This window comes from Manihot esculenta, chromosome 3, assembly GCF_001659605.2.
Source record: "Manihot esculenta cultivar AM560-2 chromosome 3, M.esculenta_v8, whole genome shotgun sequence".
NCBI lineage: Eukaryota > Viridiplantae > Streptophyta > Magnoliopsida > Malpighiales > Euphorbiaceae > Manihot > Manihot esculenta.
Window position 1 is genome coordinate 15,708,703 of NC_035163.2, and position 27,872 is coordinate 15,736,574.

The 27,872-nt window shown below is 33.6% G+C and overlaps 1 protein-coding gene across 5 annotated transcripts; it reads left to right on the forward strand.

Moving 5' to 3' along the window:
• The first annotated feature begins 1,312 nt into the window (after positions 1–1,312).
• On the forward strand, positions 1,313–26,946 carry LOC110610398 (pre-mRNA-processing protein 40C). 5 transcript variants are annotated; one of them, XR_002487213.2, is made up of 17 exons: positions 1,313–1,512; positions 1,800–1,947; positions 2,503–3,142; positions 3,260–3,423; positions 4,040–4,077; positions 4,646–4,724; positions 15,628–16,095; positions 17,676–17,759; positions 18,099–18,155; positions 21,353–21,493; positions 21,622–21,728; positions 23,546–23,669; positions 24,228–24,371; positions 24,492–24,638; positions 24,857–24,943; positions 26,156–26,278; positions 26,434–26,502. XR_002487213.2 is itself a non-coding variant. In XM_021750307.2 (16 exons), exons 2-16 carry the CDS (start codon positions 1,945–1,947, stop codon positions 26,749–26,751), a joined length of 2,637 nt encoding a protein of 878 aa, XP_021605999.1. In that variant the 5' UTR covers positions 1,314–1,512; positions 1,800–1,944; the 3' UTR covers positions 26,752–26,946. The 5 variants fall into 5 exon arrangements, 4 of the variants coding, with proteins under 4 accessions (XP_021605999.1, XP_021606000.1, XP_021606001.1 ...); XM_021750307.2 differs by lacking the exon at positions 24,857–24,943 and having other exon boundaries at positions 1,314–1,512; positions 26,434–26,946; XM_021750308.2 differs by lacking the exon at positions 24,857–24,943 and having other exon boundaries at positions 1,314–1,512; positions 24,498–24,638; positions 26,434–26,946.
• The last annotated feature ends 926 nt before the right edge of the window (positions 26,947–27,872 follow it).

Below are 27,872 nucleotides of genomic sequence, written 5' to 3' on the forward strand. Positions count from 1 at the left end.
TGTTGATGGTTAGGTTGAATTCAAAGGAAGTTCGAGTACACAATCAACATTTATTGGGTGAAATGAATTTCTTAAACTCACCTACTATGTCACACACTACTTTAGTATTTTCCTATTGATTTGATTGGGGAAGGCTATAAGTTTGAAGAAATATTAGTTGTAACACTCCTTATCCTTTCATTTCATAACCTAAGTTGAAAATATCACATTCTATAGCTTTTACTCTCATTTATTAAAATTAATTCTTTTATAATCTAATGGAATTTTTTATAAGCTAAAAATTCAGTAGAATTCCCTTCTATAATTTGGATATAAAGTAACTTGTGAATAGTAACCACACTCCAAAATATATATGCTTATTTACACCATTTCTTCCCACAACTTTAATTTCACAAGTAGAACACTTCCAACATTTCATCTCATGATAGTCTCAACCATTATATTATTGAAGTACTAAATTGCTAAGCAACCAAAGCATACAAATCAAATTTCCGTAGTAAGGTATAAATCATTCTATAAGAAAAAATTCAGTTATAATATAGTTCAATAGTTCCTAGTCATACACAATTATATAAAATAATCTTTTAAATATATTTACAACTCCAAAAGAAATTTATGTATACATATGCTTTCTCTTCTCTTGAATAACATGGTCAACTATTTATTATTCTAGGAAATAATATTTCATTCATAGTACAACATGGTCAACTATTTATTATTCTAGGAAATAATATTTCATTAATAGTACATGTTTGAGAAATATTTCTTTGATTAATCATAATGCTCTGTTTTAAGCTGTACTCCCTGTGATTGATCTTATTCTAGTGAGATATGGTTAAGATGAGATGGAGGCTAAACTCAAATAACTTGAAATATTTATTTCTTTGCTAATAATTTATTTTATGAATTTTAGAGAAAGAATAGATAAACTTCTAAAGAGAAAATTAGGACATTATTTTTATCTCTCTAAAAAGAGTAGATAGACTTCCAAAGAAAAAATTGGGACATTATTTTCATATTTTTTAAGAGCATTTTTGGTATTAAATAAAATTATACGAGTTGCTTTATAATAGAAATTGGATTTTAATATTGTAGAAGGATTAATTTGTTAATAAAAGTAAATTTTAAGGACTAAACTGTTATTTAAATTTAAAATAAGGATTAGTTTATGAATTTTTTTATATTTTAGGACTTAACCATGTAGTTTTGAATTTATTTGGTGACGAAGTTGAAATTGGGTATTATGAATGTTTGTGCATTTCAAAACGACATCGTTTCCTATTAATGCAATAAAACCCTCGTTTCCTCTTTTCCTCCTCTATTTTCCACCGTGTTCTTCCCCTCTCCCTCTCTGCAACCCTAGTATGCCTGCGTATCACTTTCCTCTCCGTCCTTTCCATAACACAATCTAACCATCATTTACATTCACATTGCTATTTGATTTTTAATTTTTGCATAGAAAAAATGGGAATAGTAACAGGAAAACAGCATCAGGAAGAGAAGAGGATGACGGTAAAATTTTCCTTTCTGAATTTATAAAGTTTAATTACTTTTCTTGATTCATGAACAGAAGGTTTACTAGAAAAATTTTGATATTTATTTTTTATGTCTCTAGATGTAGGAAGATTGAGTGTTCTCTAAATGTAGCAGTTTTTGCTTAGGCGTAGCAGCCAGAATTACACCAATTCCAAAAGTCAGATGCATGTTTAATTTTGCTAATTTTTATTCTGCTTGTTTTCTCTTTTTTTTTTTTGATAAGGGAAATCAATTATTTATTTTTGTTGCATGATTGTCAACAGGAGCAGGAAATAAAAAATCAATTATAGGAAGCAAACAAAACCAGCAGCAGCAGCAGAAAAAGAAGAAGAAGAAGAAGAAGAAGAAGAAGAAGAAGAAGAAGAAGAAGAAGAAGAAAGCTTCGGAGGACCAAAAAAATAGAGGAAAATGGTAAGAGCTAACCTCTAATTCCATGTTTGGGAGGAAGTTTTTGGTGGTAGAGCACTTGTTTTTAAAGATGTAGTTACATGGGTATTTTGTTTGGAGTCCAAATCTTCAAAACTCTCACTTGAACAGGTTTTGAAATCTTATTTTTTCATTACTTTACTTTATTTTGCTTTTAACAAACCTTGTTACAAATTTTTGGTGGTAGAGCACTTGTTTTTAAAGGAGTAGTTACATGGGTATTTTGTTTGGAGTCCAGATCTTCAAAACTCTCACTTGAACAGGTTTTGAAATCTTATTTTTTCATTACTTTACTTTATTTTGCTTTTAACAAACCTTGTTACAATTCTACAAAATTCCTAAGTTGCAATAACTCTAAAAAATAGAATAACTTTCTATCTTCTTCATCTGTCAATGGAACTATATATGTATATAAATGAATGACTTTTACAGATGACACCTTGAAACCAACCTGAAATATTTCAGGCACATGGGAGATCTGGTAACAGAATAACTTGCAGGTTCAAGTACTAATTGTTTGAAAATCTTCACCTCATGCAGGATTCATCAGCTTCTGTTCCACAAGCCAGTGCCCTGTCAGCTGCTTCAACTGTATCTCAGTCCATTCCCTTACCCCTTCATTCTCCTTCAAGTTCTACAAAGACTTTATCTTCATCTCCTAACCTAGGCCCATCACCTTCACACATACCAATCACTACTCCTTTTCTTGTGCCCCCTGGGTCGGCTGGAACTCCTGTGACACCTGGACCCTCTGGATTGGTGTCATGTGCTCCAATGACTCTCCCATCTGTAGCTGTTGATTCTGCATCAAATTCAGTTCAGAGACCCATCATGCTGGCTACTACTACTGCTTCAAATCCTGTAGTTCAGCAACAAAATTACCCCACTTATCCATCTTTACCTGCTATAGCTGCTTCCCCCCAAGGACTCTGGTTTCAGCCCCCACAGATTGGTGGCATGCCTAGGCCGCCATTTATGCCATATCCTACTGTTTTTACTGGATCCTTTCCTTTGCCAGCACATGCTGTTTCTCGCCCTTCTTTCCCATCACATGATTCTCAACCTCCTGGTGTTACTCCTATTGGAACTGCAGGTGCAAATCCCCCGTTGTCTTCTGCCTCAGGTCATCAGTATATTGGCACTCCAGGGATGCAGAAAGAATTACCTCCTCCTGGAATTGGTATGCTCAGGGTTTCATGCTAGGTTACTGATAAAGTTACAATGTAAGAGTTGTTTATTCCTCACTAAAGTTGCACTGGATGAAATTTTGTCATTAATATCACATGGGGATTGACAGATGACAAGGATAATACATATGACATCAGCTCCATGGACAATGCTGCCAACAATGAACCATTAGATTCTTGGACTGCCCACAAGACTGTTGCTGGAGTAGTTTACTATTATAATGCGTCAACAGGAGAGTCTACTTATAACAGACCTGCTGGCTTTAAGGGGGAGGTATGAACACCTTCTGTTAAATATTATACCTCTCAACTAATCAGATTTCTTCTTCTTCTTCTTCTTTCTCCCCTTTGTTTTTTAAATATTCATATTGGAATTTTGGGAATAAAGCATGTGAATCTGTGATACCCAATTCAAGTTGTGATTGTTAATGTTATTATCTCATTTTTTTGGCCTTGAACAGTATATTGTATTTTGATGACAGGCTAAGTATGTACAGATATCTTAGTTTAGTGTAGCACATCAAGAAAGCATTTCAATGAAATCTGATTTTTTTTTCTTTAGGTCGATGGTTAACCTTTTTTTTCTGTTTATTCTTCTTTAGTTTTGGTTCAATTTAAATTGTTGAAGTATTGAGCTCTGAATCTTCCTCTTCCTTTAGCTGCTGCTTCTTTTCTTCTTCTTCTGTAGCTGCTTCTTCTTAATCATAATTATTTTATTGCCAGTTACTCATTCTTTTGTTTGCTTCCACATATTGAAGTCTGAAACAAGCATGCTTGAACAGGCTAAAATTTGCCCCTATTGGTTAAAGTATGGCCTTACATTAGCACCGTTTAACAATGGCGGTGATCCTGATTGATTTTGATTGTGTTTTGTTTGAATGTGGGTGCAGCCTGATAAGGTTACTATGCAGCCAACTCCATTTTCAATGTAAGTTTCTAGTCTCTGTTGATATACTGCTAAGTTTCTAGTCTTTGTTGATGTTGATAATGTACTGCTCCTAATTTTTTAGTCTATAAGCAAAATTTGTGAAAATATGGATTTTTATTAGCTGAATATGATTTATTAATAACAAAAGATATATACCTTTTGAATTTGGCTAAGGATATAAATCTTAACAGGAAAACAAAAAATTTGAATTTAAAGTACTAGTTACAACACCGCTTAAAATTAGTTTCAGTATTTTCATTCACTAGAGTGCCTAAATTGCTCATTCAAACACATCGTTTCCATTCATATATATATATATTTTGGTTTGTATATATCATTTTTTACTTAATTTGGAATTTTTTTTTGGTTTTGGATATTGCTTGTGGCATGTAACTTTTTCTTTGATGTTTTCCAGTTTATTATTAATATATGACTTATTTATTATTTTTTTGCTAATTGATTGTAACTGTTAGTTTTGGTTATTGAAGTTGTTAGGGGAGGCTATTTAAGTCGAAGTGACAATGTAAATACTCAATTACTAGTTTAATTCATTTATTTTTCTTTCTAGGGAGAATATTGCTGGTACAGACTGGGCCTTGATCACAACAAATGATGGAAAAAAATATTACTACAACAGCAAAACCAAGGTATGCTTATGAATGTGATTGGTCTATTTACTCCAGTAGAGTAGTTTCTTTCAGTTTCTTTAGTTGCTGTTGTGCAGAAGCTGTTGGACAAGCATTTTGGAGATTTTGCTAGTTTTATGGTTGTATGAATCCAAGGACCATAGTTGTTAAATTGAGATTCAAACCAAGAATTGAAATCTTTCATTTGTGAATCAAGAATCAAATTGAACCATAAATTTGATAAAAGTTCTCGAGACTAATTCAAAATGTTAGATGTTCTAAAAAAACACAATGACTTATCTTGAGAAATATAGAATCCTTGTTTAGCTAATTAGAAGTGTGCTTTGTAATAGAACAATATGTTGTTATCATGTTATAAATTTGAACTATTGATTATAACATAATTGTCATTGTGCATGTGTTGAAATTCTCATTTAAGTTTGATAAAAAAAATTGAATAGTAAAAAGAATAGTAAGTTTTTTTAAATGGTTAGTGTACATTACCATAAATGCATGGTTTTGAAAGCTGAACTGGACCAGCCAGTCAGATAGGTTTAACTAGGAAGTAGGGACAGGAGCTTTGTCTATGGATCGGTCATAAAACAGAATAAACTGGCCATACATGTTGAAACTATAGGGTAACTCTTTAATAATTGGTCAATTCATCTAATTTACTATAGATTCTTTGTGCTCAGGCACAATGCATGTATATTTGCAATTCGACTTATTGATGAAATCGCTAGGATGGGGAATCAAATTGAATTGGGAATTGTAAGATTTTAATAACAGTGCCAAGGACAACTAATATATGCGAAATGTGGTTTGCTTTTGGGGAACAAAAATACACGAGATCTAAACAATGCATATTGCTAGACACCCTTGGATTCTTGGGCATCTGTCTATGTTACAAAGTATTGTAGTTTTTAAGTAAAAGATACTTCATGTGCAAGATTGATGGATGGATCCTACTGATTTATCATTATATCTGTTGACAACAACCAATTGGGTAAAATGTGTGACTATGCTAATAGGATGACCATTCACTATTCCTAAGAACCGTAAAAGTTTCTCCTTGCCCTTTTTTTTCCTTTTAGGGTACATGTTGGCCATAGGGAGATGACGGTGGGGAGTTTTGGTTCAGGATTGCCATAGTTTCTTAACTTTGATGGCAGATTGGCAGTTGATGTTCAATCATGATATATGTATATGTATACATATATTTCTGTCAAATAAAATGATAGGGTCCCTTGCAATGGATCTGGTTATGGGTCTTTGGGGTGGAGGTGTGGAATTTGTGGAGGAAGGTGGATTGAGAATTTTCTTCTTTCTACCTATGATGAAATAAATATAAGCTCATTAGAGAGGACTTAAAAATCTCCTGAGTTGAGTACTCAATTACTTTTTTAGAAAATTTTGTTCATGTTTCCTTTGTTGATCTTCTGAACTTTAAATAGACAATGGAGAATAGCCATTTCCTATAAACGGGGAAAACATTGAGGATCACCCTCCTATAACTATGGAATTCAAATAACTGAAAGACACTAATAACACCACTATTTACATCATGACTAACAATTAAAACATGGAGAACATGGCAGTAACTTGATTGTTTAAGCACTAAGTCCATGGCGGTAGCATCTCAACTGTCATTGATCTTGCTGACCTGGTTGTCTTGCATCCCTTTCTTCTTTCCATGAGTGAACTGTTTGTATGAAGAATTTTGGGGAAATTTTTGAGTATTCTTGTATTTCACTCTTAATCTTTACAATTGGTCTACATGACTATTTATACACAGAGAATCATATCTAAACAGGAAGCAAATAATCAAATAATAATTACAGAGATAATTAAGGATCCTAATCAGATCAAATCAAATCTCTAGAATCAGCTAGAATTAGTAAATAAGTCAACACTCCCCCTCAAGTTGGTGCAAAGATGTCACACATGCCCAACTTGCAAATCAGATTATTGTAGATCTTGTTGTTAAGTCCTTTAGTAAACACATCCGCAAGTTGCCCCGTAGAAGTCACATGAACTAGGCTCAAGACATCGTCTATTAATTTTTCTTTAATGAAGTGCCGATCAATTTCAATGTGCTTGGTTCGGTCATGTTGGATTGGATTTTGTGCTATACTTATAGTAGCTTTATTGTCACAATACAATGTTATCTTGTCTCTCTCGAACAATCTCAACTCTTCCAATAACTTCTGCAACCATAAGAGTTCACATACTCCTTGGGCCATTGCTCTGTATTCTGCTTCTGCACTTGACCGAGCAACAACACTTTGTTTTTTGCTCCTCCAGGTGACAAGGTTTCCCCTCACAACTGTGCAGTAGCCAGAGGTGGATCTCCTGTCATCGAGAGATCCTGCCCAATCTGCATCTGTAAAAGTTTCAATTCGGAGGTGACCATGTTTGGAGTAAAGAAGCCCTTTCCCTGGCGCAGACTTTAGGTATCTCAAGATGCGAAGTACAGCTTGCATATGAGTCTCGCGAGGGTCATGCATGAATTGGTTGACTACGCTAACAACATAGGCTATATTCGGTCGAGTGTGTGAGAGATAAATCAACCTTCCTACCAATCTTTGATATCTTCCAATATCCACGGACTCACCAGTTCCTGCTTTCAGCTTGTGATTGCTTTCAATGGGAGATTCTGCTGGTTTACACCCCATCATACCAGTTTCTTTCAAAAGATCCAGAATGTACTTTTTTTGGGAGATGAAAATTCCTTTTTCTGATCTAGCCACCTCGATACCTAGAAAATATTGCAGTTTTCCCAGATCTTTGATTTCAAATTCCTGGGCCAACAACCTCTTTAGTTGAGCCATTTCCTCTTTGTCATCACCTGTCACCACTATATCATCAACATACACAATAAGAAGGGTGATTTTACCCTTATGATGTTTGATAAACAGAGTGTGATCAACATTGCTTTGTTGGTAACCAAAGGATATCATGGTTCTGTTAAACTGTCAAAACAAGCTCTGGGAGATTGTTTTAGCCCATATAAAGCCTTTTTTAACCTGCACACCTTTCCTTGTGTCTTCTCATCAGCGAACTCAGGATGAATTTCCATGAACACTTCTTCCTCTAAATCTCCATGGAGGAAAGCATTCTTCACATCAAACTGTTGCAAGTCCCAGTCCAAGTTGGCTGCGCAAGATAACAAAACTCTGATTGAGTTCATTTTTGCAACTGGGGCAAATGTCTCTTGGTAATCCACTCCATAGGTTTGGGTGAATCCTTTAGCAACCAATCTGGCCTTAAACCGTTCAATTGTGCCATCAGCTTTGTGTTTCACTGTGAACACTCATTTACAGCCAACTAGTTTCTTCTCTGGTGGGAGAGTGACAAGCTCCCAAGTCTCATTTTTAGCCAATGCTTTCATCTCTTCAATCATTGCTTTCTTCCATTTAGGATCTGCAAGAGCTTTCTTCCAATCCTGTGGGAATAGACACAGAGGAAATAGACAAGGCAAAGGCTCTATAGGAAGGAGATAAAGATTCATAAGAAACAAAGTTAGAAATAGGGTGTTTAGTGCAAGATCTGACCCCTTTTCTTTGTGCAATAGGTTTATCTAAGTCATTGAAACATTCAAGAGTTGTGGGTAACTCACCAGAAGAAAGAGTTGTGGGTAACTCATCAGAAGAAGATTCATGACTGGGTAACTCACCAGGAGAAGATTTTTGACTCTGAGTAGACTGCATAATGGCTTCTTCTGCCTTGTCTCTCCTTGAATACCTTCTCAAATCTGGCTTGTCCAAACGACCAGTTCTCTCTCCCTGATTGGACATCTCCCCCTGTCTACTAGAACTCAAACTTTCTAGTTGAACCATATCATTTAGAATCACAGAATTCGGGATCACCTCTTCTTGCTCATTATTCTCCCCCTGAAGAGTGAGTGGGTGGTACTGAAGTAGGGTTCAGTTTCTCGGAAGGTAACATCCATACTAACGAAGTATTTCCTAGAGGGAGGATGATAACACTTGTATCCTTTCTGTGTTAGAGAATACCCAACAAACACACATTTAAGGGCCTTGGGATCCAGTTTTCTTGCCGTCCTAGTATGGACAAAGCAAACACACCCAAATACTTTTGATGGAACAATGTATGAATTCTTCCCTTGTAGAACCGCCAAAAGACTCATAAAGTCAAGGGTCTTGAGAGGCATTCTATTGATAAGATAAGCAGATGCAAGAATTGCATCTCCCCAATATGCTTTGGGTAGATTCATGGTGAACATAAGAGATCGAGCTACCTCCAATAGATGCCTATTTTTCCTCTCAGCAATGCCATTTTGAGCACTAGTATAAGGACAACTAGTCTGGTGTATTATCCCATTACTCTCCAAATAAGCAGAAAAGCTACTATCCATATATTCTCTTTCATTGTCAGTTCTCAAAATTTTCACCTTAGTATCAAATTGAGTACAAACCATCTTATGAAAGGATTGAAAACAAGAAAAGACATCACTTTTAGCTTTAATCAAATAGACCCAAGTCATTCGAGTACAACAATCAATAAAGGTGACAAACCATCGATTACCAGACAAGGAGACAGTTTGAGTAGGCCCCCAAACATCAGAATGAATAGTCGCAAAAGGAATTTGACTTTTATTATGACTCGAAGGATAGGATGTTCTAGTGTGTTTAGCATACTCACAAGCATCACAAAATAGAGAATCAAACTGAGTTCTAGCAAACAAATTAGGATAAAGTTTTTCTAAGGCAAAGAATGATGGATGCCCTAACCGTCTGTGCCACTGTATTATTTCCTGATTGACATCCTTATTTTCTTGAGATATCGAAGAACCTGGATCACCCTCCAACATATATAAGCCATCATGCAGTCTACCATTGCCAATCCTCTTTCCTGTGTGAAGATACACAATGATCAGGAAAGAATTCAATTTTACAATTAAGGGCATTGGTGATAGCACTAACAGATAAAAGGTTGACAAGAAAGTGGGGAACATGGAGGACAGATGATAATTTAATATTGGATGTGCAAATAACAGAACCTGTTCCGTATATGAGAGTAAAAGAGCCATCAGCAATTTTGACACTATCTTTGGTTAGGGAAGGAAAATAATTGAGAAAGCCTTTAGAAGAACCTGTCATGTGTCTATTCGCACCAGAATCGATAATCCATGGAATATTATGAAGAGTTCAGCATTACCTGACTTTACAAAGTCAGATGTGGCACTAAAGAATGAGGAATCAGAGTTAAGAATCGAGACTCTTTTACCTTCTGCTATCGACACTCTTTTACCTTCTGTCATTGACACCCTTTTACCTTCTGCCATGATAAAGGTTTATAAACTGTGACAGAATAGGAGGTATCCAAGGTTGTACACACAAGAGAGCCCAATCGATTCACCAAAAAAGACCGGGTAGCAGCACGGGAAGGCCGGAAAGATGATCGTAATCGTCGTCGGAGTGATCGGAGCAGCAAAGTAGTGACAGACAGACGATGGGTCACACGCCGGGAAGCGACGGGTCACGCGCCGGGAAGGGGTGGCGCGTGAGCCTCACGCGCAGGCTTTTCTGGCGTCGGAGCTGGTTGATCGGCCGGCGGCAGTCCGGCGGTTCTCATGGTGCCGGCGGTGAGAGATTGAGAGGCTCCTAAATGGGTTAGTACCAAAAAGGTAGATCTAGGGTTTTAAAACCCTAAAGAGGGAAAATTGAATTTGGACCCAAAAAATAGGAAAAGGCTCTGATACCATGAAGAATTTTGGGGAAATTTTTTAGTATTCTTGTATTTCACTCTTAATCTTTACAATTGGTCTACATGACTATTTATACACAGAGAATCATATCTAAACAGGAAGCAAATAATCAAATAATAATTACAGAGATAATTAAGGATCCTAATCAGATCAAATTAAATTTCTAGAATCAGCTAGAATTAGTAAATAAGTCAACAATATATAATCAAGGGCTTGCAAACATAAAACTTGAAAAAATTATTTCCCTATCCTAATTTATATATTAATCATGATGGCCAAATTAAAAAAGCAAAAGAAAACAATTAAAATTATATTTCTCAAAGTATTATTTTTATCATAATTTTTTATGCAAAAGATATATTAATTTAAGCACTACGGTGTGTCGTTTAATGATTACAGTTTAACAATCTAATATCAACTAACTACTAGCTAAAAAATTAATATGTCTATACGTATCAATTCAAATTATTTTTCTGTAATTTTGATTTACTTGTTTTCAAATTATCTAAATTATTGTAATAAAGTGCAATTCATTGTTTAGCAACATGTAGAGGTGAGCAGTATTCGGTTCAAACCGAAAAATCTGATCGAATTGAATTAATTCAAAAATTTGGTTTGATTTTTTATTCATTTCGGTTTGGTTTTTAATTTCAAAAATTTCGGTTATTTTCGGTTCGGTTTTGGTCAGAAAAAAATTAAAAAATCGAACCGAATCGATTAATAATAATATTATATTATTTAATAATATAGAGAGATTAGATCATAATTAAGGTTAAAATGCTTCAATTAAAGTTTAAAATACTAAAAATAAGGTGTAAAAAATAAAAATTTAATTAAAAATCCAAACTGATCAAACTGAATTGAACTAAATCAGACTAGTTCGATTCGGTTTAATTCTGATCAAAATCGGTTTGATTTTCATAAATACCAAAATTTTGGTTTTCAGTTTATTCGGTTCGGTTTTAAACCGAACCGACCAAATGCTCACCCCTATCATGGTTATGATTATTTTCCCCTATTACAGTTTCTTATTCTCGTTACTTGATTTTTTTAAAAATTTTTTATCTTATCACTCAAAGGAAAGAATTTTCTTTTGAAATTGTTACATGATATATCTTGCAATATTGATATTCTATCCTACTTTTTTTTTCTTCCTTTTTAATTAGATGAATTTTCTAAACTAGATGGAACATTTGAGTTCTTTTTACGTTTTTAGTTAGGTAAATTACTTTGTTAATGGAATTTGCAAGTTTCTATGTTTTTTAAATATTTAAATCACTTGTGTGTTAAATAATGAATTTAAATTAATTTTTTAATTTTTTCATTTCCATGTTATTGCTTTTTAATTTTTTTGAATTATTTAACTAATTTAATCACTAAATTTGCGTTAATTATTATTATTGTTAGGGATAATGAAAAAAACCCTAACCTTTTCTACTTTTAGCAATTGTACTGTAAACTATGCCATTTAATTTAATTGTACTCTACTGATACTCTTTTTTATGTGAAATTCAACACCTTTGCCATATAAAGCCGCCTAATAAACTAATTAAAGATTATTTTGCTATAACCTCCAAACTAAACACTCTAATCTCTTGCAATAAGTATTTGTATCTAGAAAATCTTTTAGCACAGCAGAAACAGTAGAGCCCATATTCATAATATTGACTCCATGAGCATTTATCTAACAATTAAGTCGCTCAAACCCTTTGCAAATCAAAATAAAAACATCAAGAATATGCATTTTCCTGAACCTGAAGAAAAAAAAAACATAATATGGGATTAGAGTGTCTAATTTGGAGTTAATAAATTAGTAATTTCTGTATAGAATGCTTATATAGCAAAAATATTAAATTTAATAGAAAAAAGAAACTAAAAGTGGGGTACAATTAAATTAAGTGTGTAGTTTAGAGTACAATTATTAAAAATGGAAAAGTTTGGGGTTTTTTTTTACCATTATCCCTTATTATTATCTTTCTTAAACCAATTTAAAGATGACTTTATTTTATGATAAAATGAATTTTACTTTATGTGCCAACTTTATATTAATGGAACTTTATACTTCTGATGCAGTACAAGGAAAGTATAATATCAACAATTGTTGTTCTTATTTTTTTTTTTGGCAATATTTCTGCACCTTTTCTTTAAAAAAAGTTTTTATACTAAGCACTATTTTAGAACTGTAAGATTGTGATTGACAATTTTATTCTTTTGCTATATTATTATTATTATTTTATTATTATTATAATTATTATTATTATTATTATTATCTAAAAATGTTAAAATAATATATACAGACCTTTTCTGATATCTATTTAAAGTTTGTAGTCTATTATATGTGTGAAATTAGTATATAAGTAACAAATAATTAAATTTGCTTTGCTCTTAAATTTTGATGTAATTTACAATATATTGAATTTTTTTTAATAATTCATAATATTTTAAAATAGTGTTCGTTACTTTTTTATATGCTAAATGTGAATGATTAAAATTTGATTTCAATTAAATTTACTAAATGACTTGAATAATTATTGACAGATAATAGTTTTCTTCTTAAGATATAAGCATGATATGTTACATAATACTAAACCTATTATCATAAGAATAACGTTAGGCACTTTTTTTAGATGAGTTAATTAATTTACTTTCTCTAATAACTTTACTAACATCTCCTTTTATAATTAGACTCTACAATTATTTTTTATTCTCAAATAATATTTTGTTCAACATATAATAATAAGTAATGGGTAATGTTTATAAATGGTACATCAACTTATGATAGTATAACAGTAAGGTACATAAACTTTAATTTATAACATAAAATCCCCTCATCTTTTATTTAAGTAACATGAAATTGCATCTGACCCATTGTAGTCATTTTTCAGGTAAAATATGCTGACTTGGCAACTATCAGATTAGAAAATTATAACATCTTTCATAATTTAATAATTGTCAGAAAAAATAGTTAAAAGTAATTATTGACCAACATAGAAGATTCCTAATTGCGAGGATTCATATCTTTGGGATCTTAATTAGGCTTGATTATTGGGATTTTATTTTATTATAAATATTCTTAAATTAAGTTGATTTTTTGTGTATGAATACTCAAACCTTGTAAAAATCAATTCAATTAGAATAGAATTAAAAATTCCTCCCAAAATTCTTCATGGTATTGGAGCCTCCACTTATATTGGGTCTCCCTTAAATATTTCACTGTCCAGTGTGTTGAATCTCACATCGGTTTGGGGGTAATGTGCCCCTTATAAGTACCTTAGGCACTCTTTCCTCTTGAATTAGTTTTTGGGTAAGTTAATTTTACTCAAATTTAACAGATATATTTTATAAAAAAAGTGATATTAGTTAAAAACCTCTATCTTCCTCTTATATTTTTCTCTCCTCTGACGACTCCCCTCACACCATCTCCATTGATCATTCCATCTTAATTCCCAAATCACCATGAGAGCATCAACCAAGGAACCCATTTCAATACCCTCCACCAACATTCACCAATCCCCACCTTTCCCACAAATATTCTTTTCAACTAAAGAAACTTCTAAAACACTAATTATAATTTCGTAAGCAACGAGATTGAGGAGAAATGCAGCAGAAATTTCTTGGGAACATTTAGATAATCTCACCAATGAGATTGGGGAGAAATGGAGCAAGAGCAAGTTGACCTCGACCACCATGGACTTCAATCAGGAGTTGGAGGGTAGAGATGGTTGCTGGGATGCATGTGACAATGTGTTGTTGTGAACAATCATTTGTGCGTTCTATATTTGCTCTTTCGATAGCTGTTAATGAGATTGCGAGTGTTCAGGGTTTCTGCTCTATCTCCTAATTTGCTCTCCTCTCCGATGACATTTCTGTTCGGCCCACCCCATCCAATTGAGACCTTTATTGGTTATTCACTCATATGAGTTTCTCTTTATTTGTTACTGATGAGTATAAATCTGAAGATTAGTTTGCATTATCTGTTACTCATGTTGCTTGCTATAAAATGGATGATTAAACCCCTCATGGATTGGAAATGTTTCTTATGTTTGTTGATTTAGACTAAGACCTTGATTGGGTCTGTGATGAGTGGGGATTTGGAAGGTGGGTGTCAATGTGAAGCTGGGTTTTATGGGAAAGAAAAAGCTTTGGTTGAAGGAAATGCATAGGAAATTGGAGATCTTTTTTGTGCATGGAGAGGGTGATAGCATCTGTTTCTTTGTATGGGTGTTCAACTGTGAGAGTTGGTGATGGAAGGAAGTAGCTGCCATTGAAAGCAACAACGCCCCAACGGTGAGGGAAAGTTGGGTCTGCTGAAGGTAGATGGAGAAGATAGTGGAGAAGACAGTATCCAGAGAGGGAAAGGAAATATTAAAATATTTTTTTAGTTAATGACTTTTTTCAGAGTATTATTTTTTTGATTTAAAAAGTGCCATGTCAGCAAATATAATTGGGAAAACTGCTATAAAAGGTAACTGGGGGTTTTATGTTATTTAAATGGAAGTTGAAGGAACTTTATTTTACAAAATGAAGTTTGTGTATCTCATTGTTACAGAGTCTAAGTTGATGTGCTGTCTGTGTAAATTGCCCAATAAATAATATATATTATACTATTAATATTAGTTGGATTTAAATTAAACTATAAACACATAACTATATGCAATATAGTGAATTATTAAAATTTTATTTTAACTAAATTGACTAAATGATTTTAATAATTTGGTAGATAGTAGTTCTGTTTATAAGTATGTCATTTTATATTATTGTTAAACAAAATTGGCTGTGTTTTCATTGTAAATATTTTTCTATTTATTAATTATATTAACATGATAAACATAAAAAATAATAGCATCAACATCGCGCGAGCCTTTAAATCTTGTTGCTTGCTAAGACGTGTGCTTCTCTCTTAACTTTGTACTGAGACTTAATGTTCATTAATATTTTATTTCGAAGACTTACAAGGTGGGGTTAAGAAGCTTTGCAATTTCTGTGTCAGCTCTTTTTATCATGTTGATTTTCTTGGATATTTTGTCAACATCTTTATGAAAATAAAGTAAATTTGGATGTTTTCCTCCTTTTGTATGTCAACAATAGAAATGTGCTATTTCTGCTTCAAATATATAATTACAATTGCCATTTGTAAGTAATTTTCCTTGTATTATTTATCACCTCTTGCTCTTGTTGTGCTTTCTCTATCAGTTGAGCAGCTGGCAGATCCCAAATGAAGTGATGGAACTGAAAAAGAAGCAGGAAGCTGAAGTATCAAAAGAAAATGAAGTCTTAGTTGCACGCTCTAATGCCTTGACTGAAAAAGCACCTGTTCCGATTAATTTGAGTGCTTCTGCTGTCAACACAGGCGGCCGTGATGCCATCTCTCTTAGAGCATCAAGTGCACCAGGAACATCATCTGCATTGGATTTGATAAAAAAGAAGTTGCAAGACTCGGGAACTCCAATAACTTCTCCTTCGGCAGTTTCATTAGGATTAACAACACCAGAGTCAAATGGCTCTAGAGCTATTGAACCTGCAGCTAAGGGTTTGCAAAGCGAGAACAGCAAAGATAAGCAAAAGGATGCTAATGGTGATGGTAATGAATCAGACTCTTCTTCAGATTCAGAGGATGAAGACAATGGGCCCACAAAGGAGGAGTGCATTATCCAGTTTAAGGTATCTTTATTATTTTTCTGTTGCCAAAGATTTAGGAGTGCATTATCCAGTTTAAGGTATCTTTATTACTATTCTGTTGCCAAAGATTTACATTTTCAAATTAATGTGGCGTCTTTTGTCCTTCCTTTTAAGCTTTTTTTCTGAGACGTGTGAGCTGATATCTTTGCATATAGAGAAAGAGAGTTGGGTTGGGGTACTCAGAATATTCTTAACTTACTAGTGTTTTGCCTCGATATGATCTGGGTATGGGCCTCACCTGCTTATTTCATAATCCTAATTTCTGATATTGTGATCCTAATGGGAAAAGTAAAAAACTACTCTAGTGGAGGAATATCTAATCTACTACCAATTCGTTGTAGAACCAAAAATTATGTTAACTAAGTGAACATATTCACCAAAACAAGAACAAAATTGATAAGAAATTAAGAGTATCAGTTGGTTTGATCAGAAAAATAAAAAAAACTGAATAAGCCGAATTTTTTAGCTGTCAACTGAACTGAATTAGGGATAAAACTGAACCAAACTAAACAAACTGAAGTTTTCAGCAGACCAAACTGAACCAAACCGGTTCGGTTCAGTTTGTGCTCAGATTGGGCACTTCACTCATATTAGACCCAATATCTGTTTTGTTTCTTATTTTTAACTGATATTTGAAGCCTAATGGAAATTAAATAAACAAAGCTATTTGGTATGGTTTTAGAGAACTGAATATATCTGACTTTATTAAAATAAAGGCCAAACTGAACTGATCTACCGAGTAACCGAAGTGGATTTCCAAATTAAATTAGTTTGATTGGTTTGAATGAAATTCTACTTGCTACTATAAGACATCGCATTGCATGAAGTAAAATTGGTAGTTTTTAAAGCTTCCGCTGTCCCCTTCTGAAATTTTTGACAATAAACTGCATTAGTTGATCCTAGCTTAAAGTGAAAAGAAAGAAAATCTCATCTTGAAATTCTGTACAAATGATAAATCTTCAGCATTTGGCCTCAGAAAATGGGAACCTAATGAACTCGTGTTCAATGAGCAACTTGACATTAGCTATTGATCTTTCTAAATAATCTAACCAATGCACATCTTATAATAATAAATTTGATGCTCTTTGTTGACCTAAATGTTTTTGAATATTGAGGAAATGAATGGGGTTAATATAATTGATCTTTCATGCAGCTTTCTTGATCCTATTTGCACCACTTGGTTATCAACTGGTAAATTGGTTTGTTAGTAATCTGGCTTTTGGGAATGTTCTATGGGGAACATAATATCTTTCTGTTATTTGCCCATAGCTGCTGTAGAAGAATCTTGCGAGGTTTACTGGTGAAAATGATGCAAATTTTTGTAACAAATTTTTATATAGTTCAGCGCTAATGAAAATTCATTATGAAGAGTATATGTTTAAGAAAAGATGATGGAAACATGGTTGAACATAGGTTGGTTCTTAGTAATTGGGTTACCTCTAGGCTAATAGAATAAGGGGCCAAGGGCTTGCTAGTTCAAATGAGGAAAAGAAAGAAATGTAGTTATCAACTTTTTTAACAGAAAATTGTAAATATGTTTAATTTTGTTATTACTAATGCAGGAGATGCTAAAGGAACGTGGAATAGCACCATTCTCAAAATGGGAGAAGGAGCTGCCAAAAATAGTTTTTGATCCTCGTTTTAAGGTTTGTTAAGAGTTCTGAAAATTTATTTTGTTTGGGAGTTAGGCACCTTTCCTAGATCCAGAACTCCTTGAAACAGGTTTGTTGGATTAATATATGTGCTCACTCGTAATGAGGTGAAATTACTTTATGTGTCTTTAATATGCTACTTTCTGCCATTGTATATTTGGAGGAGCTACCCCCATGACTTATTGTACAGCTAGAAATTTACATTTTGGTAGCTGGTCTTGATTATACGTTGGCTATAGTTTATGACTAAGATCTCTGTAATTGTCATATGGGGCCTCTGCATCTTTTGAGCACTTCAATTTTGCATAATGACTGATCCGTACCACGTCTCAGAGGCTATCCTATTTATCAAATCAAATCCCTGATGAACAAGGCATCCCAATTTTCAAGGTTAAGATCCTGAAGATCCTTACTGTTTCCTAATAGGAGTCTCCATGTAACAGTAAGTCTCAAAATAGTTGTATTGTCATTGCTTAGGTGATTCTCATTAGTCATTACTTCAAATATTCTTGCTTCATCTAATTACTTGGCCACCTAAAACTCATCGAAACCATTTTTTTCTTGCCCTTTTGTCTGTCCTCTGTTGAATTCTTGCTTCTCTCCATCTGTGGTTTATGTCAAAGGCCATTCTGATCTTGTTTCTCCTTTTCTCTAATATCTATCATGGGCAAGTGTGAGTGAAGGATTACATGTTGGAATCAGTCACATCAAAAGATTGGATCACCAACCTTTTGTTGGTGAGAGATCTATCTTGAAGTTGTCAAGCAATTTTTCATCTACAACTCAGTATGCAGCTTTTGTGTTCTGTCTTTTTTATTGCTATACATTTTGTCTTTCACATTAGTATTTAGATTGAAGGAGTGGATCATGAAAAGTTACTCCATTAATTTTTGGATAACCACTACTTAGAACAGTTATCGGCTGCTGAAATGGCTAACAACTGTTAGAACAGCTAGGTTGTGGCGCATAGCCCTGAAGTGACTTGGTGTGTTCTGTTTGACTTGGCCATTTCTTGTTTACTCTTTGATCCGTTTGATCTGACTGGTTTGACTAGTCAATTGGAGCAAAATTTCTTTGAGTGATGGCAAGAGAACTGAAACCAGGACCTCCTGAGAGATCTTTAAAGTTTCAGCCAATATGAAATAGATCCATATATTTAATGCAAAACCAAGAGTTACTTTGGGTACAAGCAAATAGGATTTGCAGTTCTAAGCAGTTTTGTTTTTTGAGCTCCATCACTTCTAAATTCCCAATAAATCTACTCCAAAATACACAACTCTTTCAAAATGCAGTTATAGGTTTAATTTTTGTGTACTGAACATTTGTGTTTTTTGGGTTGGGGAGGGGGGGGGAGAGGGATGGAGTCATGGGGAGAGATGAAATATATTGCAACTACAGGTGTTTTTGATGCTGAGCTCCATCACTTCTGAATCCCAATAAAATCAGATTTTTAAAATGAGGCTATAGGTTTAGTTTTTGTGAGAATTGAACATTGTATTCGGTAGATCTAAGTTATAATTGTTTGTTAATGCACATGCTTACTATATCAAACAGCAACATGCATGCTATGAATTGTGTGATAAAAATGAAGGTTTCTTGTCAAGTTGTAACAATAGAGTAACAAGAAATTCATGAGATTTGAACTTGTGTCATTCCTTAAGGATTTCAATTAGGTAACACAGTTTAGGAAATAAGTAATTTTGTGATGGATATTATGATTTTCCAATTTTATGCGTAGCTGTTAAAGCAAGATTCAAATTGAGAATCAAAATCTTCATTTTGTATATCAAGAATCGAACCAAATTGTACAATTCAGTAAAAATCTCAAAATTAATTAAAAATAATATATGTATATTCTAAAAATAAATAAAAAAATATTGCAATAATATATTTTAATAAATATAGAAATATCATTTAAGTAATGAGAATGATATTTTATAATAAAACAATATATTCTTATTATATTATATGGTTTTATGTTACAAATTATGAGCTCTTGAATTGTAGATCAACGGTTATTGTTGTGCATGTGTTGAAGCTCTCATTTAAATTTAATAAAATGATTAACTCTGGTAGTTGAATTAAAATGTCAGAAAATATTAGTGTAAAATTCCATAATATGAAAAGCATAGTTAGAGAGCTAAATTAATGAAGTAAGAAAAAAAGAGAAGAAATAGAAAAAGTGGGGAGGATAAAGAATGGCTAGTTTAAAGAAATCTAAGGAAATTTTTTATTTACACTTTCTGCAGTAAAAATGAAGTGAAATATTAACTTTTAAGCTATAAGGTCTAACATCTCTCTACAAAGGAATTAATAATTTCATTTTGAATCACAAGATTTAGTTTTGAATCCTAAGCTTCAGAAATGAGTCAAGTACCCCATAGATTTGAATCGCTAGGGGGAGAAAAAGAATTGGATCGCATGATTTGAATCGAGAAGCATAAGATTCTAACAACAGTGATGGAGTGTTGGTGGAGTGTTAACAGACTCTAGCTAATATATAAGAGATTTTCATGTTCTTTCTTAATAAACTTGTACAACCTTCATTGCAAGTTAATTCCACCCTCATCCACTAACTCCATTTTCCCACTCAATCGTCTCATAACTAGATCATATTCTAGGGACCATACAATTTGATATCAGGGCCTGGGATTATGGGGGATTCAATAAACCGTTGCTAGTGCCAAACAGTCTGCATCCATCAAAGTCGAGCTTCAAAATCAAAAGAGGTAGCTAATTCAACTTTTGTAGAATCTGATCCTTAAAGTAGCGCTCCTATGGTCCCTAAATTCACTAAGTTGGATTTTCCATGATTTAATGGGCAAGAGGATCCTCTGGGTTGATTAACTTGCTGGGAGCATTTTTTTTCGTCATCAACAAACGGAGAACGATGCTAGGTTGCTTCATTTCACTTGGAAGGCATTGTACAATTTTGGTTCATTTAATTACTGAATGATTATCCGGATCCATCTTGGGAAACTACTACTAAGTTGAAACAACAATTTCTGCTCTCATACTTGAGAACAAGCACGTCAACATGTGGAGGAGTAATGTTAGCAGACCCTTGCTAATATACAAAAGATTTTCGAGTTTTCTCTTATCATGCTTGTACAACTTTCTTCACATGTTAATTTCACCCTCATCCATTAACTCCAATTTTTCCACTCAATCGTCCCATAACCAGATTCTATTCTAGGGACCATAACATGGAGTGGAGGGTGTTGCCGATCTTGAATCAGCCAATGAGTCATTGCCTTTGGTATGGTAACTGAAGAAAGTAAGGCGTGAATGTTTTGTTTAACATGCATGCTTTCTTTTCTTGTATTTCAATCCCTCTAATAGGGCTTTCTTTTCCTTCATTATGCATTTAACTCGAGTGTATTTTTCCACAACATGAACTTTATTTTACTTCCATAATGCCAGTGCACATATATTTGTGAAAGCAAGCATAGCCTGTCTAAGGAAAGGCTTTGATACTTGGCTGGGCACTTCTGCTTCTTTGTTATTCATTATTCTGAACCTCCTTCGAATGACTTCTGTTCATTGGCTAGTTTGTTTCTTATCATAAAAGCATGTTTCTGTTGCAGGCTATACCTAGTCATTCTTCTAGGAGGTCGTTGTTTGAGCACTATGTTAAAACGCGTGCTGAGGAGGAACGCAAGGAAAAACGAGCAGCTCAGAGGGCTGCAATAGAGGGATTCAAGCAGTTACTGGAAGAAGCATCAGAGGTTTTATGGATTAACTTCTTCTCAAAGGCTATTCCTTTTTGGGCTAATATTTCTTGCACATTATTGTTGTTGTTGAAACTTGAATCTGAGGACTGCAGTTTGCTTACTAGCCAGATTTTTTATTTCAGGATATTAATCAAAACGCTGATTATCAAACTTTCAGAAAGAAGTGGGGCAATGATCCGCGGTTTGAGGCTGTAGATCGTAAAGATCGAGAGCACTTATTAAATGAAAGGTATTGCTTGGTGAGGACATGGCTTTAGGATTTTCTTCAGCATTATCTATTATGAATGGGAGCATGCAGTTCCAGTTCCGGTTCAGGGTCTACCTAGAAATTGTAGCCGAACTTAAATTTTTGGCATGGTTCCATTTCTATTCTTAATGGGTTCATGGTACTTTGGTTCTGATTCAGTTCTGTTCTTGGAACAATTTGATGCAATAGATAAAGTCATATCGGAATTATCATTTAAGCTTTAAAGGTGGTTGTTAAAGCATAGTGTATCATATGATATACCTTAGCTGTTTCTTAATTACATATATTTAACTATTAGGTACATAATTAAAGATTTAGCATATTATATAATATATTAATAGGAGATTTAATGTATTTATAACAAAAAATGTTAAGAAATGGTAGAGGAATGAGAAACGATATTATGTTTTATGCAGCCCATAACTGTATATAATATATCTAAACAATCATAGAAAAATATGTCTGTAAAATTGATTCTTGGTTTGGTATTTGATAAACTTGTATGGTTTTATCATATTTAATTTTTAGTAATTCAGTTGACTTCTTTGATATATACTGATTTATCTAAGGAGAAATTAGAATATCTTTCCCATTTCAATTATGTGTTTAATTTGGTTATGATTAGGGGTGATTGGAATTCAATTTAAACAGAACTGACTGAACTGATTCAATTTGGAAATTCGATTGGATTTGGTTTCTATTTTAAGAAATTTAGTCTATTTGCTTCGGCTTGGTCTTCTAATAAAGTCTGTAAAACTGAACTGAACTGAACCAAATAGTTTAATTAATTAATTAATTAATTAATTGATAGGTTTCAAATCAAAGTTAAAAATATAAATGTAACTGAAATTGGGTCTAAAATGAGCAGTTTTAATTTAGTTTGGTTCCAATCGAATGAGTAGTTTTAATTGGGTCTCAAATCAAACCAAACCGAAATGAATAGTTTTAATTTAGTCTGGTGAAAATTTTAGTTTTGTTTGATTCAGTTTGGTTTTCTTCCTAATTTGGTTCAATTTGGTTTAGTCTGCTAAAAATTTTGGTTTATTTATTTATTTCTCCTTTGATGTTTTCTGGATTAAAAAATTCCCTGCATGGGCACCATCACACACTGGTTGAGTGAGGATTTTTTCCTGTGTTATGAGAATGCAAGAGATTTCTGGACAGCTGAGGAAATAGTGGTGCGTGCACAGCATATGGTGGTGGTGGTTTAATGGCTTATTTGGACCGCATAATTCATATAACTTGCTAAAATCAAATTGAAACAATTTTGGAATCTATATATTGCTGCTTTCTATTGGGGAGTGTTCTGTAGTTTGCACATTTCATGAAATTCAGATTCCTGCTGTGTGAGCACCTATAACATATGGCATTTTTTTTTTATTGTGGAGAGCTTTTTCAGCTATTCTGAGATCAGCTTGAAACAGTTTTGAAATCTATTTTTGCTGCTTTCTGTTGGAGAAGCATTCTGCACATTTACATGTAATTCAGGTTCATGTTGTGTGTGAGTACCTGTAACATATAGCATAATTGACTGTTAGAGCATTTTCAGCATATTTGTTTTAATAAGATCCTTACATGGATTTAGTTTTAACTGTTTCCTAGACAAGCTTGTTTATATTCAAATCCCAAAGAACTGCATGTATGAGTTGTGTAGTACGCTCGTGATTGGATTCTGTACTCGTCTGGGTGTGCTTTAGCCATTGGATCGATCTCTATATGCATTCTAGTGACCTTTAGTTATTGAGTCCATCAGTTGTATTACATTAGTTAATTAAAAGAAGTTTTTGCTACCATTGTAGAATTATTCTTGTGAAGAAGGCAGTGCAGGAAAAGGCTCAAGCTGAACGTGCAGCAGCTGCTGCTAGTTTCAAGTCAATGCTTCGAGAAAAAGGGGATCTAACAGTTAATTCCCGTTGGTCCAAGGTAAGTTATATAACAAATGATGCCTCTATTCAATAAAGTACATCTAGACAGGATTTTATATTGGGTATGGATATATTCATGGTCAATATGACAATTGAATGGAGTTGGGACTTTATCAGCCAAGCCAAGACGTCAATGAATTTTTTTAAAAAAGTTCAATGAAGCGCAAATCAAGTAACCAATGTTAGGAGCTTTCCTTATTTTAATCAAATGTGCATGGACAATAATATTATAAACTCTTGAAGGAACATTTTTTATTGATAAATTAACCTAAACTTACAAAAAATCTCCATTAGATTTTGTTTATGGAGACTATATTAAGCAATTTTTGTAGTTTTCCTGTTCATTTTGCATAGAGGTGCTGCTCCAATAATTTTTTGATGGAAGGTACTTGGTTTTGATGCTACACGCATCACATTAGGATGATGCATTAAAATGTTCAATAATTCTATCAGTTGAATCCAAAACTATGGTTTTGAGCTGAGAAAATGAATATGAGATGCTCTATTTTGTTGAATTCTTACAACAATTATTAATGTCATTTTGTCCTTGTTGCAGGTGAAGGAAAGCCTGAGGAACGATCCAAGGTACAAATCAGTAAGGCATGAAGATAGGGAAGTTTTATTCAATGAGTACATATCTGAACTAAAAGCTGTAGAAGATGGAGCAGAACGAGAGGCTAAAATTAGAAGGGAGGAGCAGGTATATGCTTTTATTTTTCTGATCTTGAATGTGTGTACTTATGCAGCAGTTATCTACATATTTTTGCTGACAGCTGACCTGCATCTGAGTTTTCTGCTTTCTTTAACTTTTATTTACCAGGAGAAGTTAAAAGAAAGGGAGCGAGAATTGCGCAAGCGGAAGGAAAGAGAGGAACAAGAAATGGAAAGGGTTCGAGTGAAAGTTAGGAGGAAGGAGGCAGTTGCATCCTTTCAAGCTTTGCTTGTGGAAACAATCAAGGATCCACAGGTATACTCTGATAATTATAATTCAATTCTGGGTGGCATGAGACAGGGCTTCTTTGAAGAGTTCTATCTGTTTTAAATGAACCGAGTAATTCCAAGTGAACTTAGTTTGAATATTTTGTGGTGATTTGTTGTCCAAGGTTTTGCTAACCTGTGTAATCACATGGACTACATGACTAATGGTCGTAAGTGGCATTAATGCATGTATCTGATGTGGTGCAGGCTGAAAACTGAAAGTAATATGCCTCATAATCAGTTGTTACATTTCATTATCTGTACATTTGCTGCAATGAGACTCAAAATCATATTGTGAGTACTAGTTATTTCCCTTTATTTATCTCATTCAGATAAAGATTGCATTGGTCATCTATTTCGTTGGCAAAAGCTTTGTTGATCCTGAAGCTGAGGGAGTGTGTTTGAGAAAAAAAAGGGCTTTTAGCCAGAAATAACGGCTTTTAGTCAGAAGCTGGGTGTATATGCCTGACTATGCTGCCCATTGTCACTCCTAGGGGCCTTTTCTTCGTGTAGGATTATTAACTTTATCTAGGTTTGAAAGTTAGATATCTTCTTCCATGGTCCATAATGGGTCGAGTTGCAGGTCTGTTAATAGCTCGCCGAAAATTCCTTGGCAGAAAGTTAATTATCTGGATGTCTTTATATACAGCTTGATTGAATAAACCAGCCTTAAAAAAGGGAAATATGGAGGGATATCCTCCTATATTTGGGAATGAAAAACTATTACTAAAACAGAAAATTTAAGTAAATGATAACCTGATGTAAGAAGAGGAAATAAAATGATCTGATCCTCTGCTATTTATTTAATTAAAATCTGCTGACTGGTGTTTAGCTTGTTCCAATCTGCTGTTGATGCCTTCTAGACTTCTCATTTGTGTGAACCGCTTGTATCTTAAGAGATTTGGATTCCTTTTTGCTGGACCAACGGCATCTGCTATGGCATCAGTTGCTGCGCTAACAAGATTGACTTAGAATTTCTAGTAAACACTTTCCTTTGCATCCCTAGTAACAGCTGGACAGAAAATCAGTTGCAACAGCAATTGAAAGACTCATTAATCTACTAGAAACAAGCAGAGATAAATATTCAATCTCCATGACTTGTTTTCTTTGATTTCTGTTCTAGTCTCCAAAGTTTCCATGACTTGATTGGCTTCATTTGCTTCTTGCTATACAATAGGTACTTCAACATGTAAAATCTCAACAATCAAATATTTGGATTCTTCAGTTTCAGACTAATTTAAATTCAAGTTGATCTTTGAATTCTTCTTCTTGTCCATCTTCAACTTCATGTTGCTTTTCTTGTTGTTCAATTTTAGATTCTTGTGCAGCGTTGATATCTTAAGCTCTGCCTTTATTTTGAACAGACTTCAAAAACATCTCCCACTCTCCTCCTTTAGGACCCACACTACAGACGATTGTGTTATGGTTTTATTTTTCCCAGTAGTTTGATTGATTTTAGTCTACCTGTGCTAATCGATTTGTTCACATGCTACTTCCATGTGCCAGGCATCTTGGACAGAGTCGAAGCCCAAATTGGAGAAGGATCCTCAAGGACGTGCAACTAACACTGATTTAGATCCATCCGATACTGAGAGACTCTTCCGGGAACACGTAAAGATGTTGTATGAGGTAATTCTAGATGAAGTATACCTGCGGATATATTTTTGACAGTGGACTTAAATTAATTGATTTGAATGTTATTGGGATATATTAACTTTAGTGAATAACTTTCTGGCATAATTATTGCTGTAACGATTTATTGATTTTGTGGTTCCTTGCTTTAGCGATGCGCAAATGACTTCAAATCACTGTTGGCTGAAGTTATAAATGCTGAAGCAGCTGCCCAGAAGACAGAAAATGGAAAAACAGTTCTTGATTCATGGTCAACTGCTAAACGTCTTCTAAAACCTGATCCCAGGTATAACAAGATGCCTAGAAAAGATCGGGAAAGCTTGTGGCGACGATATGCAGATGATATGTCACGGAAGCAGAGGACGACGGTTGACCAGAAGGAAGACAAGCATGCAGATTCAAAGAATAGAAATTCTACTGATTCAGGAAGGTACCTATCGGGATCAAGGCGAACGTACGATGGCAGATAGATTATGTTATGTTTTTTCTGGGTTAGGAACTGTTAGGCGCTCATGCATGAGGAGGTTAGTTTCTAATTACTGTATCTATTCCGGAGTGAGCTGAATAGCTGAATTCATTGAAATTTATTACATAAATATTGATGCTATGTTTACAATATTAGCAATTAGGGAAGAGAATATGAAATTGTTTTACTTGAGCCTTCAGTCTAATATTTTCTCATGTAGCTGCTCGCAATGGCATTTTCAAATTGGATTAAGTTTAAGGTAAACCGGATTGGAATTCTATGTAGAAGCGTTTGAAAAAATTTAAAAGCAAAAAAGTTATTAAAATTGCCAAACTATCTTTCAATACTGATAATTCCTTTTCAAAGCAAAAGTTCAGTTATAATAAGATGATAAACAGGCAAAATAAAAAGTAAAAAGTAAAATGTTAATAAACAAAATAATGACATGAAAAAGCTACATTTGCAAATATATTAAAATGAATATTACAATTAAGAAAATAATTTTACTAAATTTTAGTAACCAAAGAAGCCTATATAAATCTAAAATTATTAGAAACCTCAATCATCAAATTTCAAGTAATAATAAAAAAGTTCTTTAAAAAATGTAATAATAAAAAAAGGATTTGTGGAAAATATCTATAAGGTTTGTTTTGAAATTTATTTTTTAAAAGTGTTTTTTTATGCTTTTCTAAATATATTCTATATTTTAATATTTATTTTATTAATAATTTTTTTAAAAAAAAAAACAATATCTCCATGTATAGTGCGAAATTAGCGTCGAGTATAAAAAATTACAAAACATGCATATAATATCAATCTAAAAAAAAAAAAAAAAAAATCATATTTAGGTTTATTTATTTCAAAAAATATATTTTCGATCCCATGAATGGGAGAGAGCCGTGTGATGCCTTGGGCCGCTTCAACTAGAGGGCCTGAACTTGATATGTAAATGTTAATAATATTCAAATTAAAATTAAGATATTTTTATAATACAGGTTGAAAATAAGTGTCACTATTGATTGTTCATAGTTGGGATAGTCAACTTTTGTCGCGTGCAGGCAATGATGTGTTACTTTAAGTCTATTGCACAAACAATTTCACCATGTGTTATGAGTGTGTTATTGC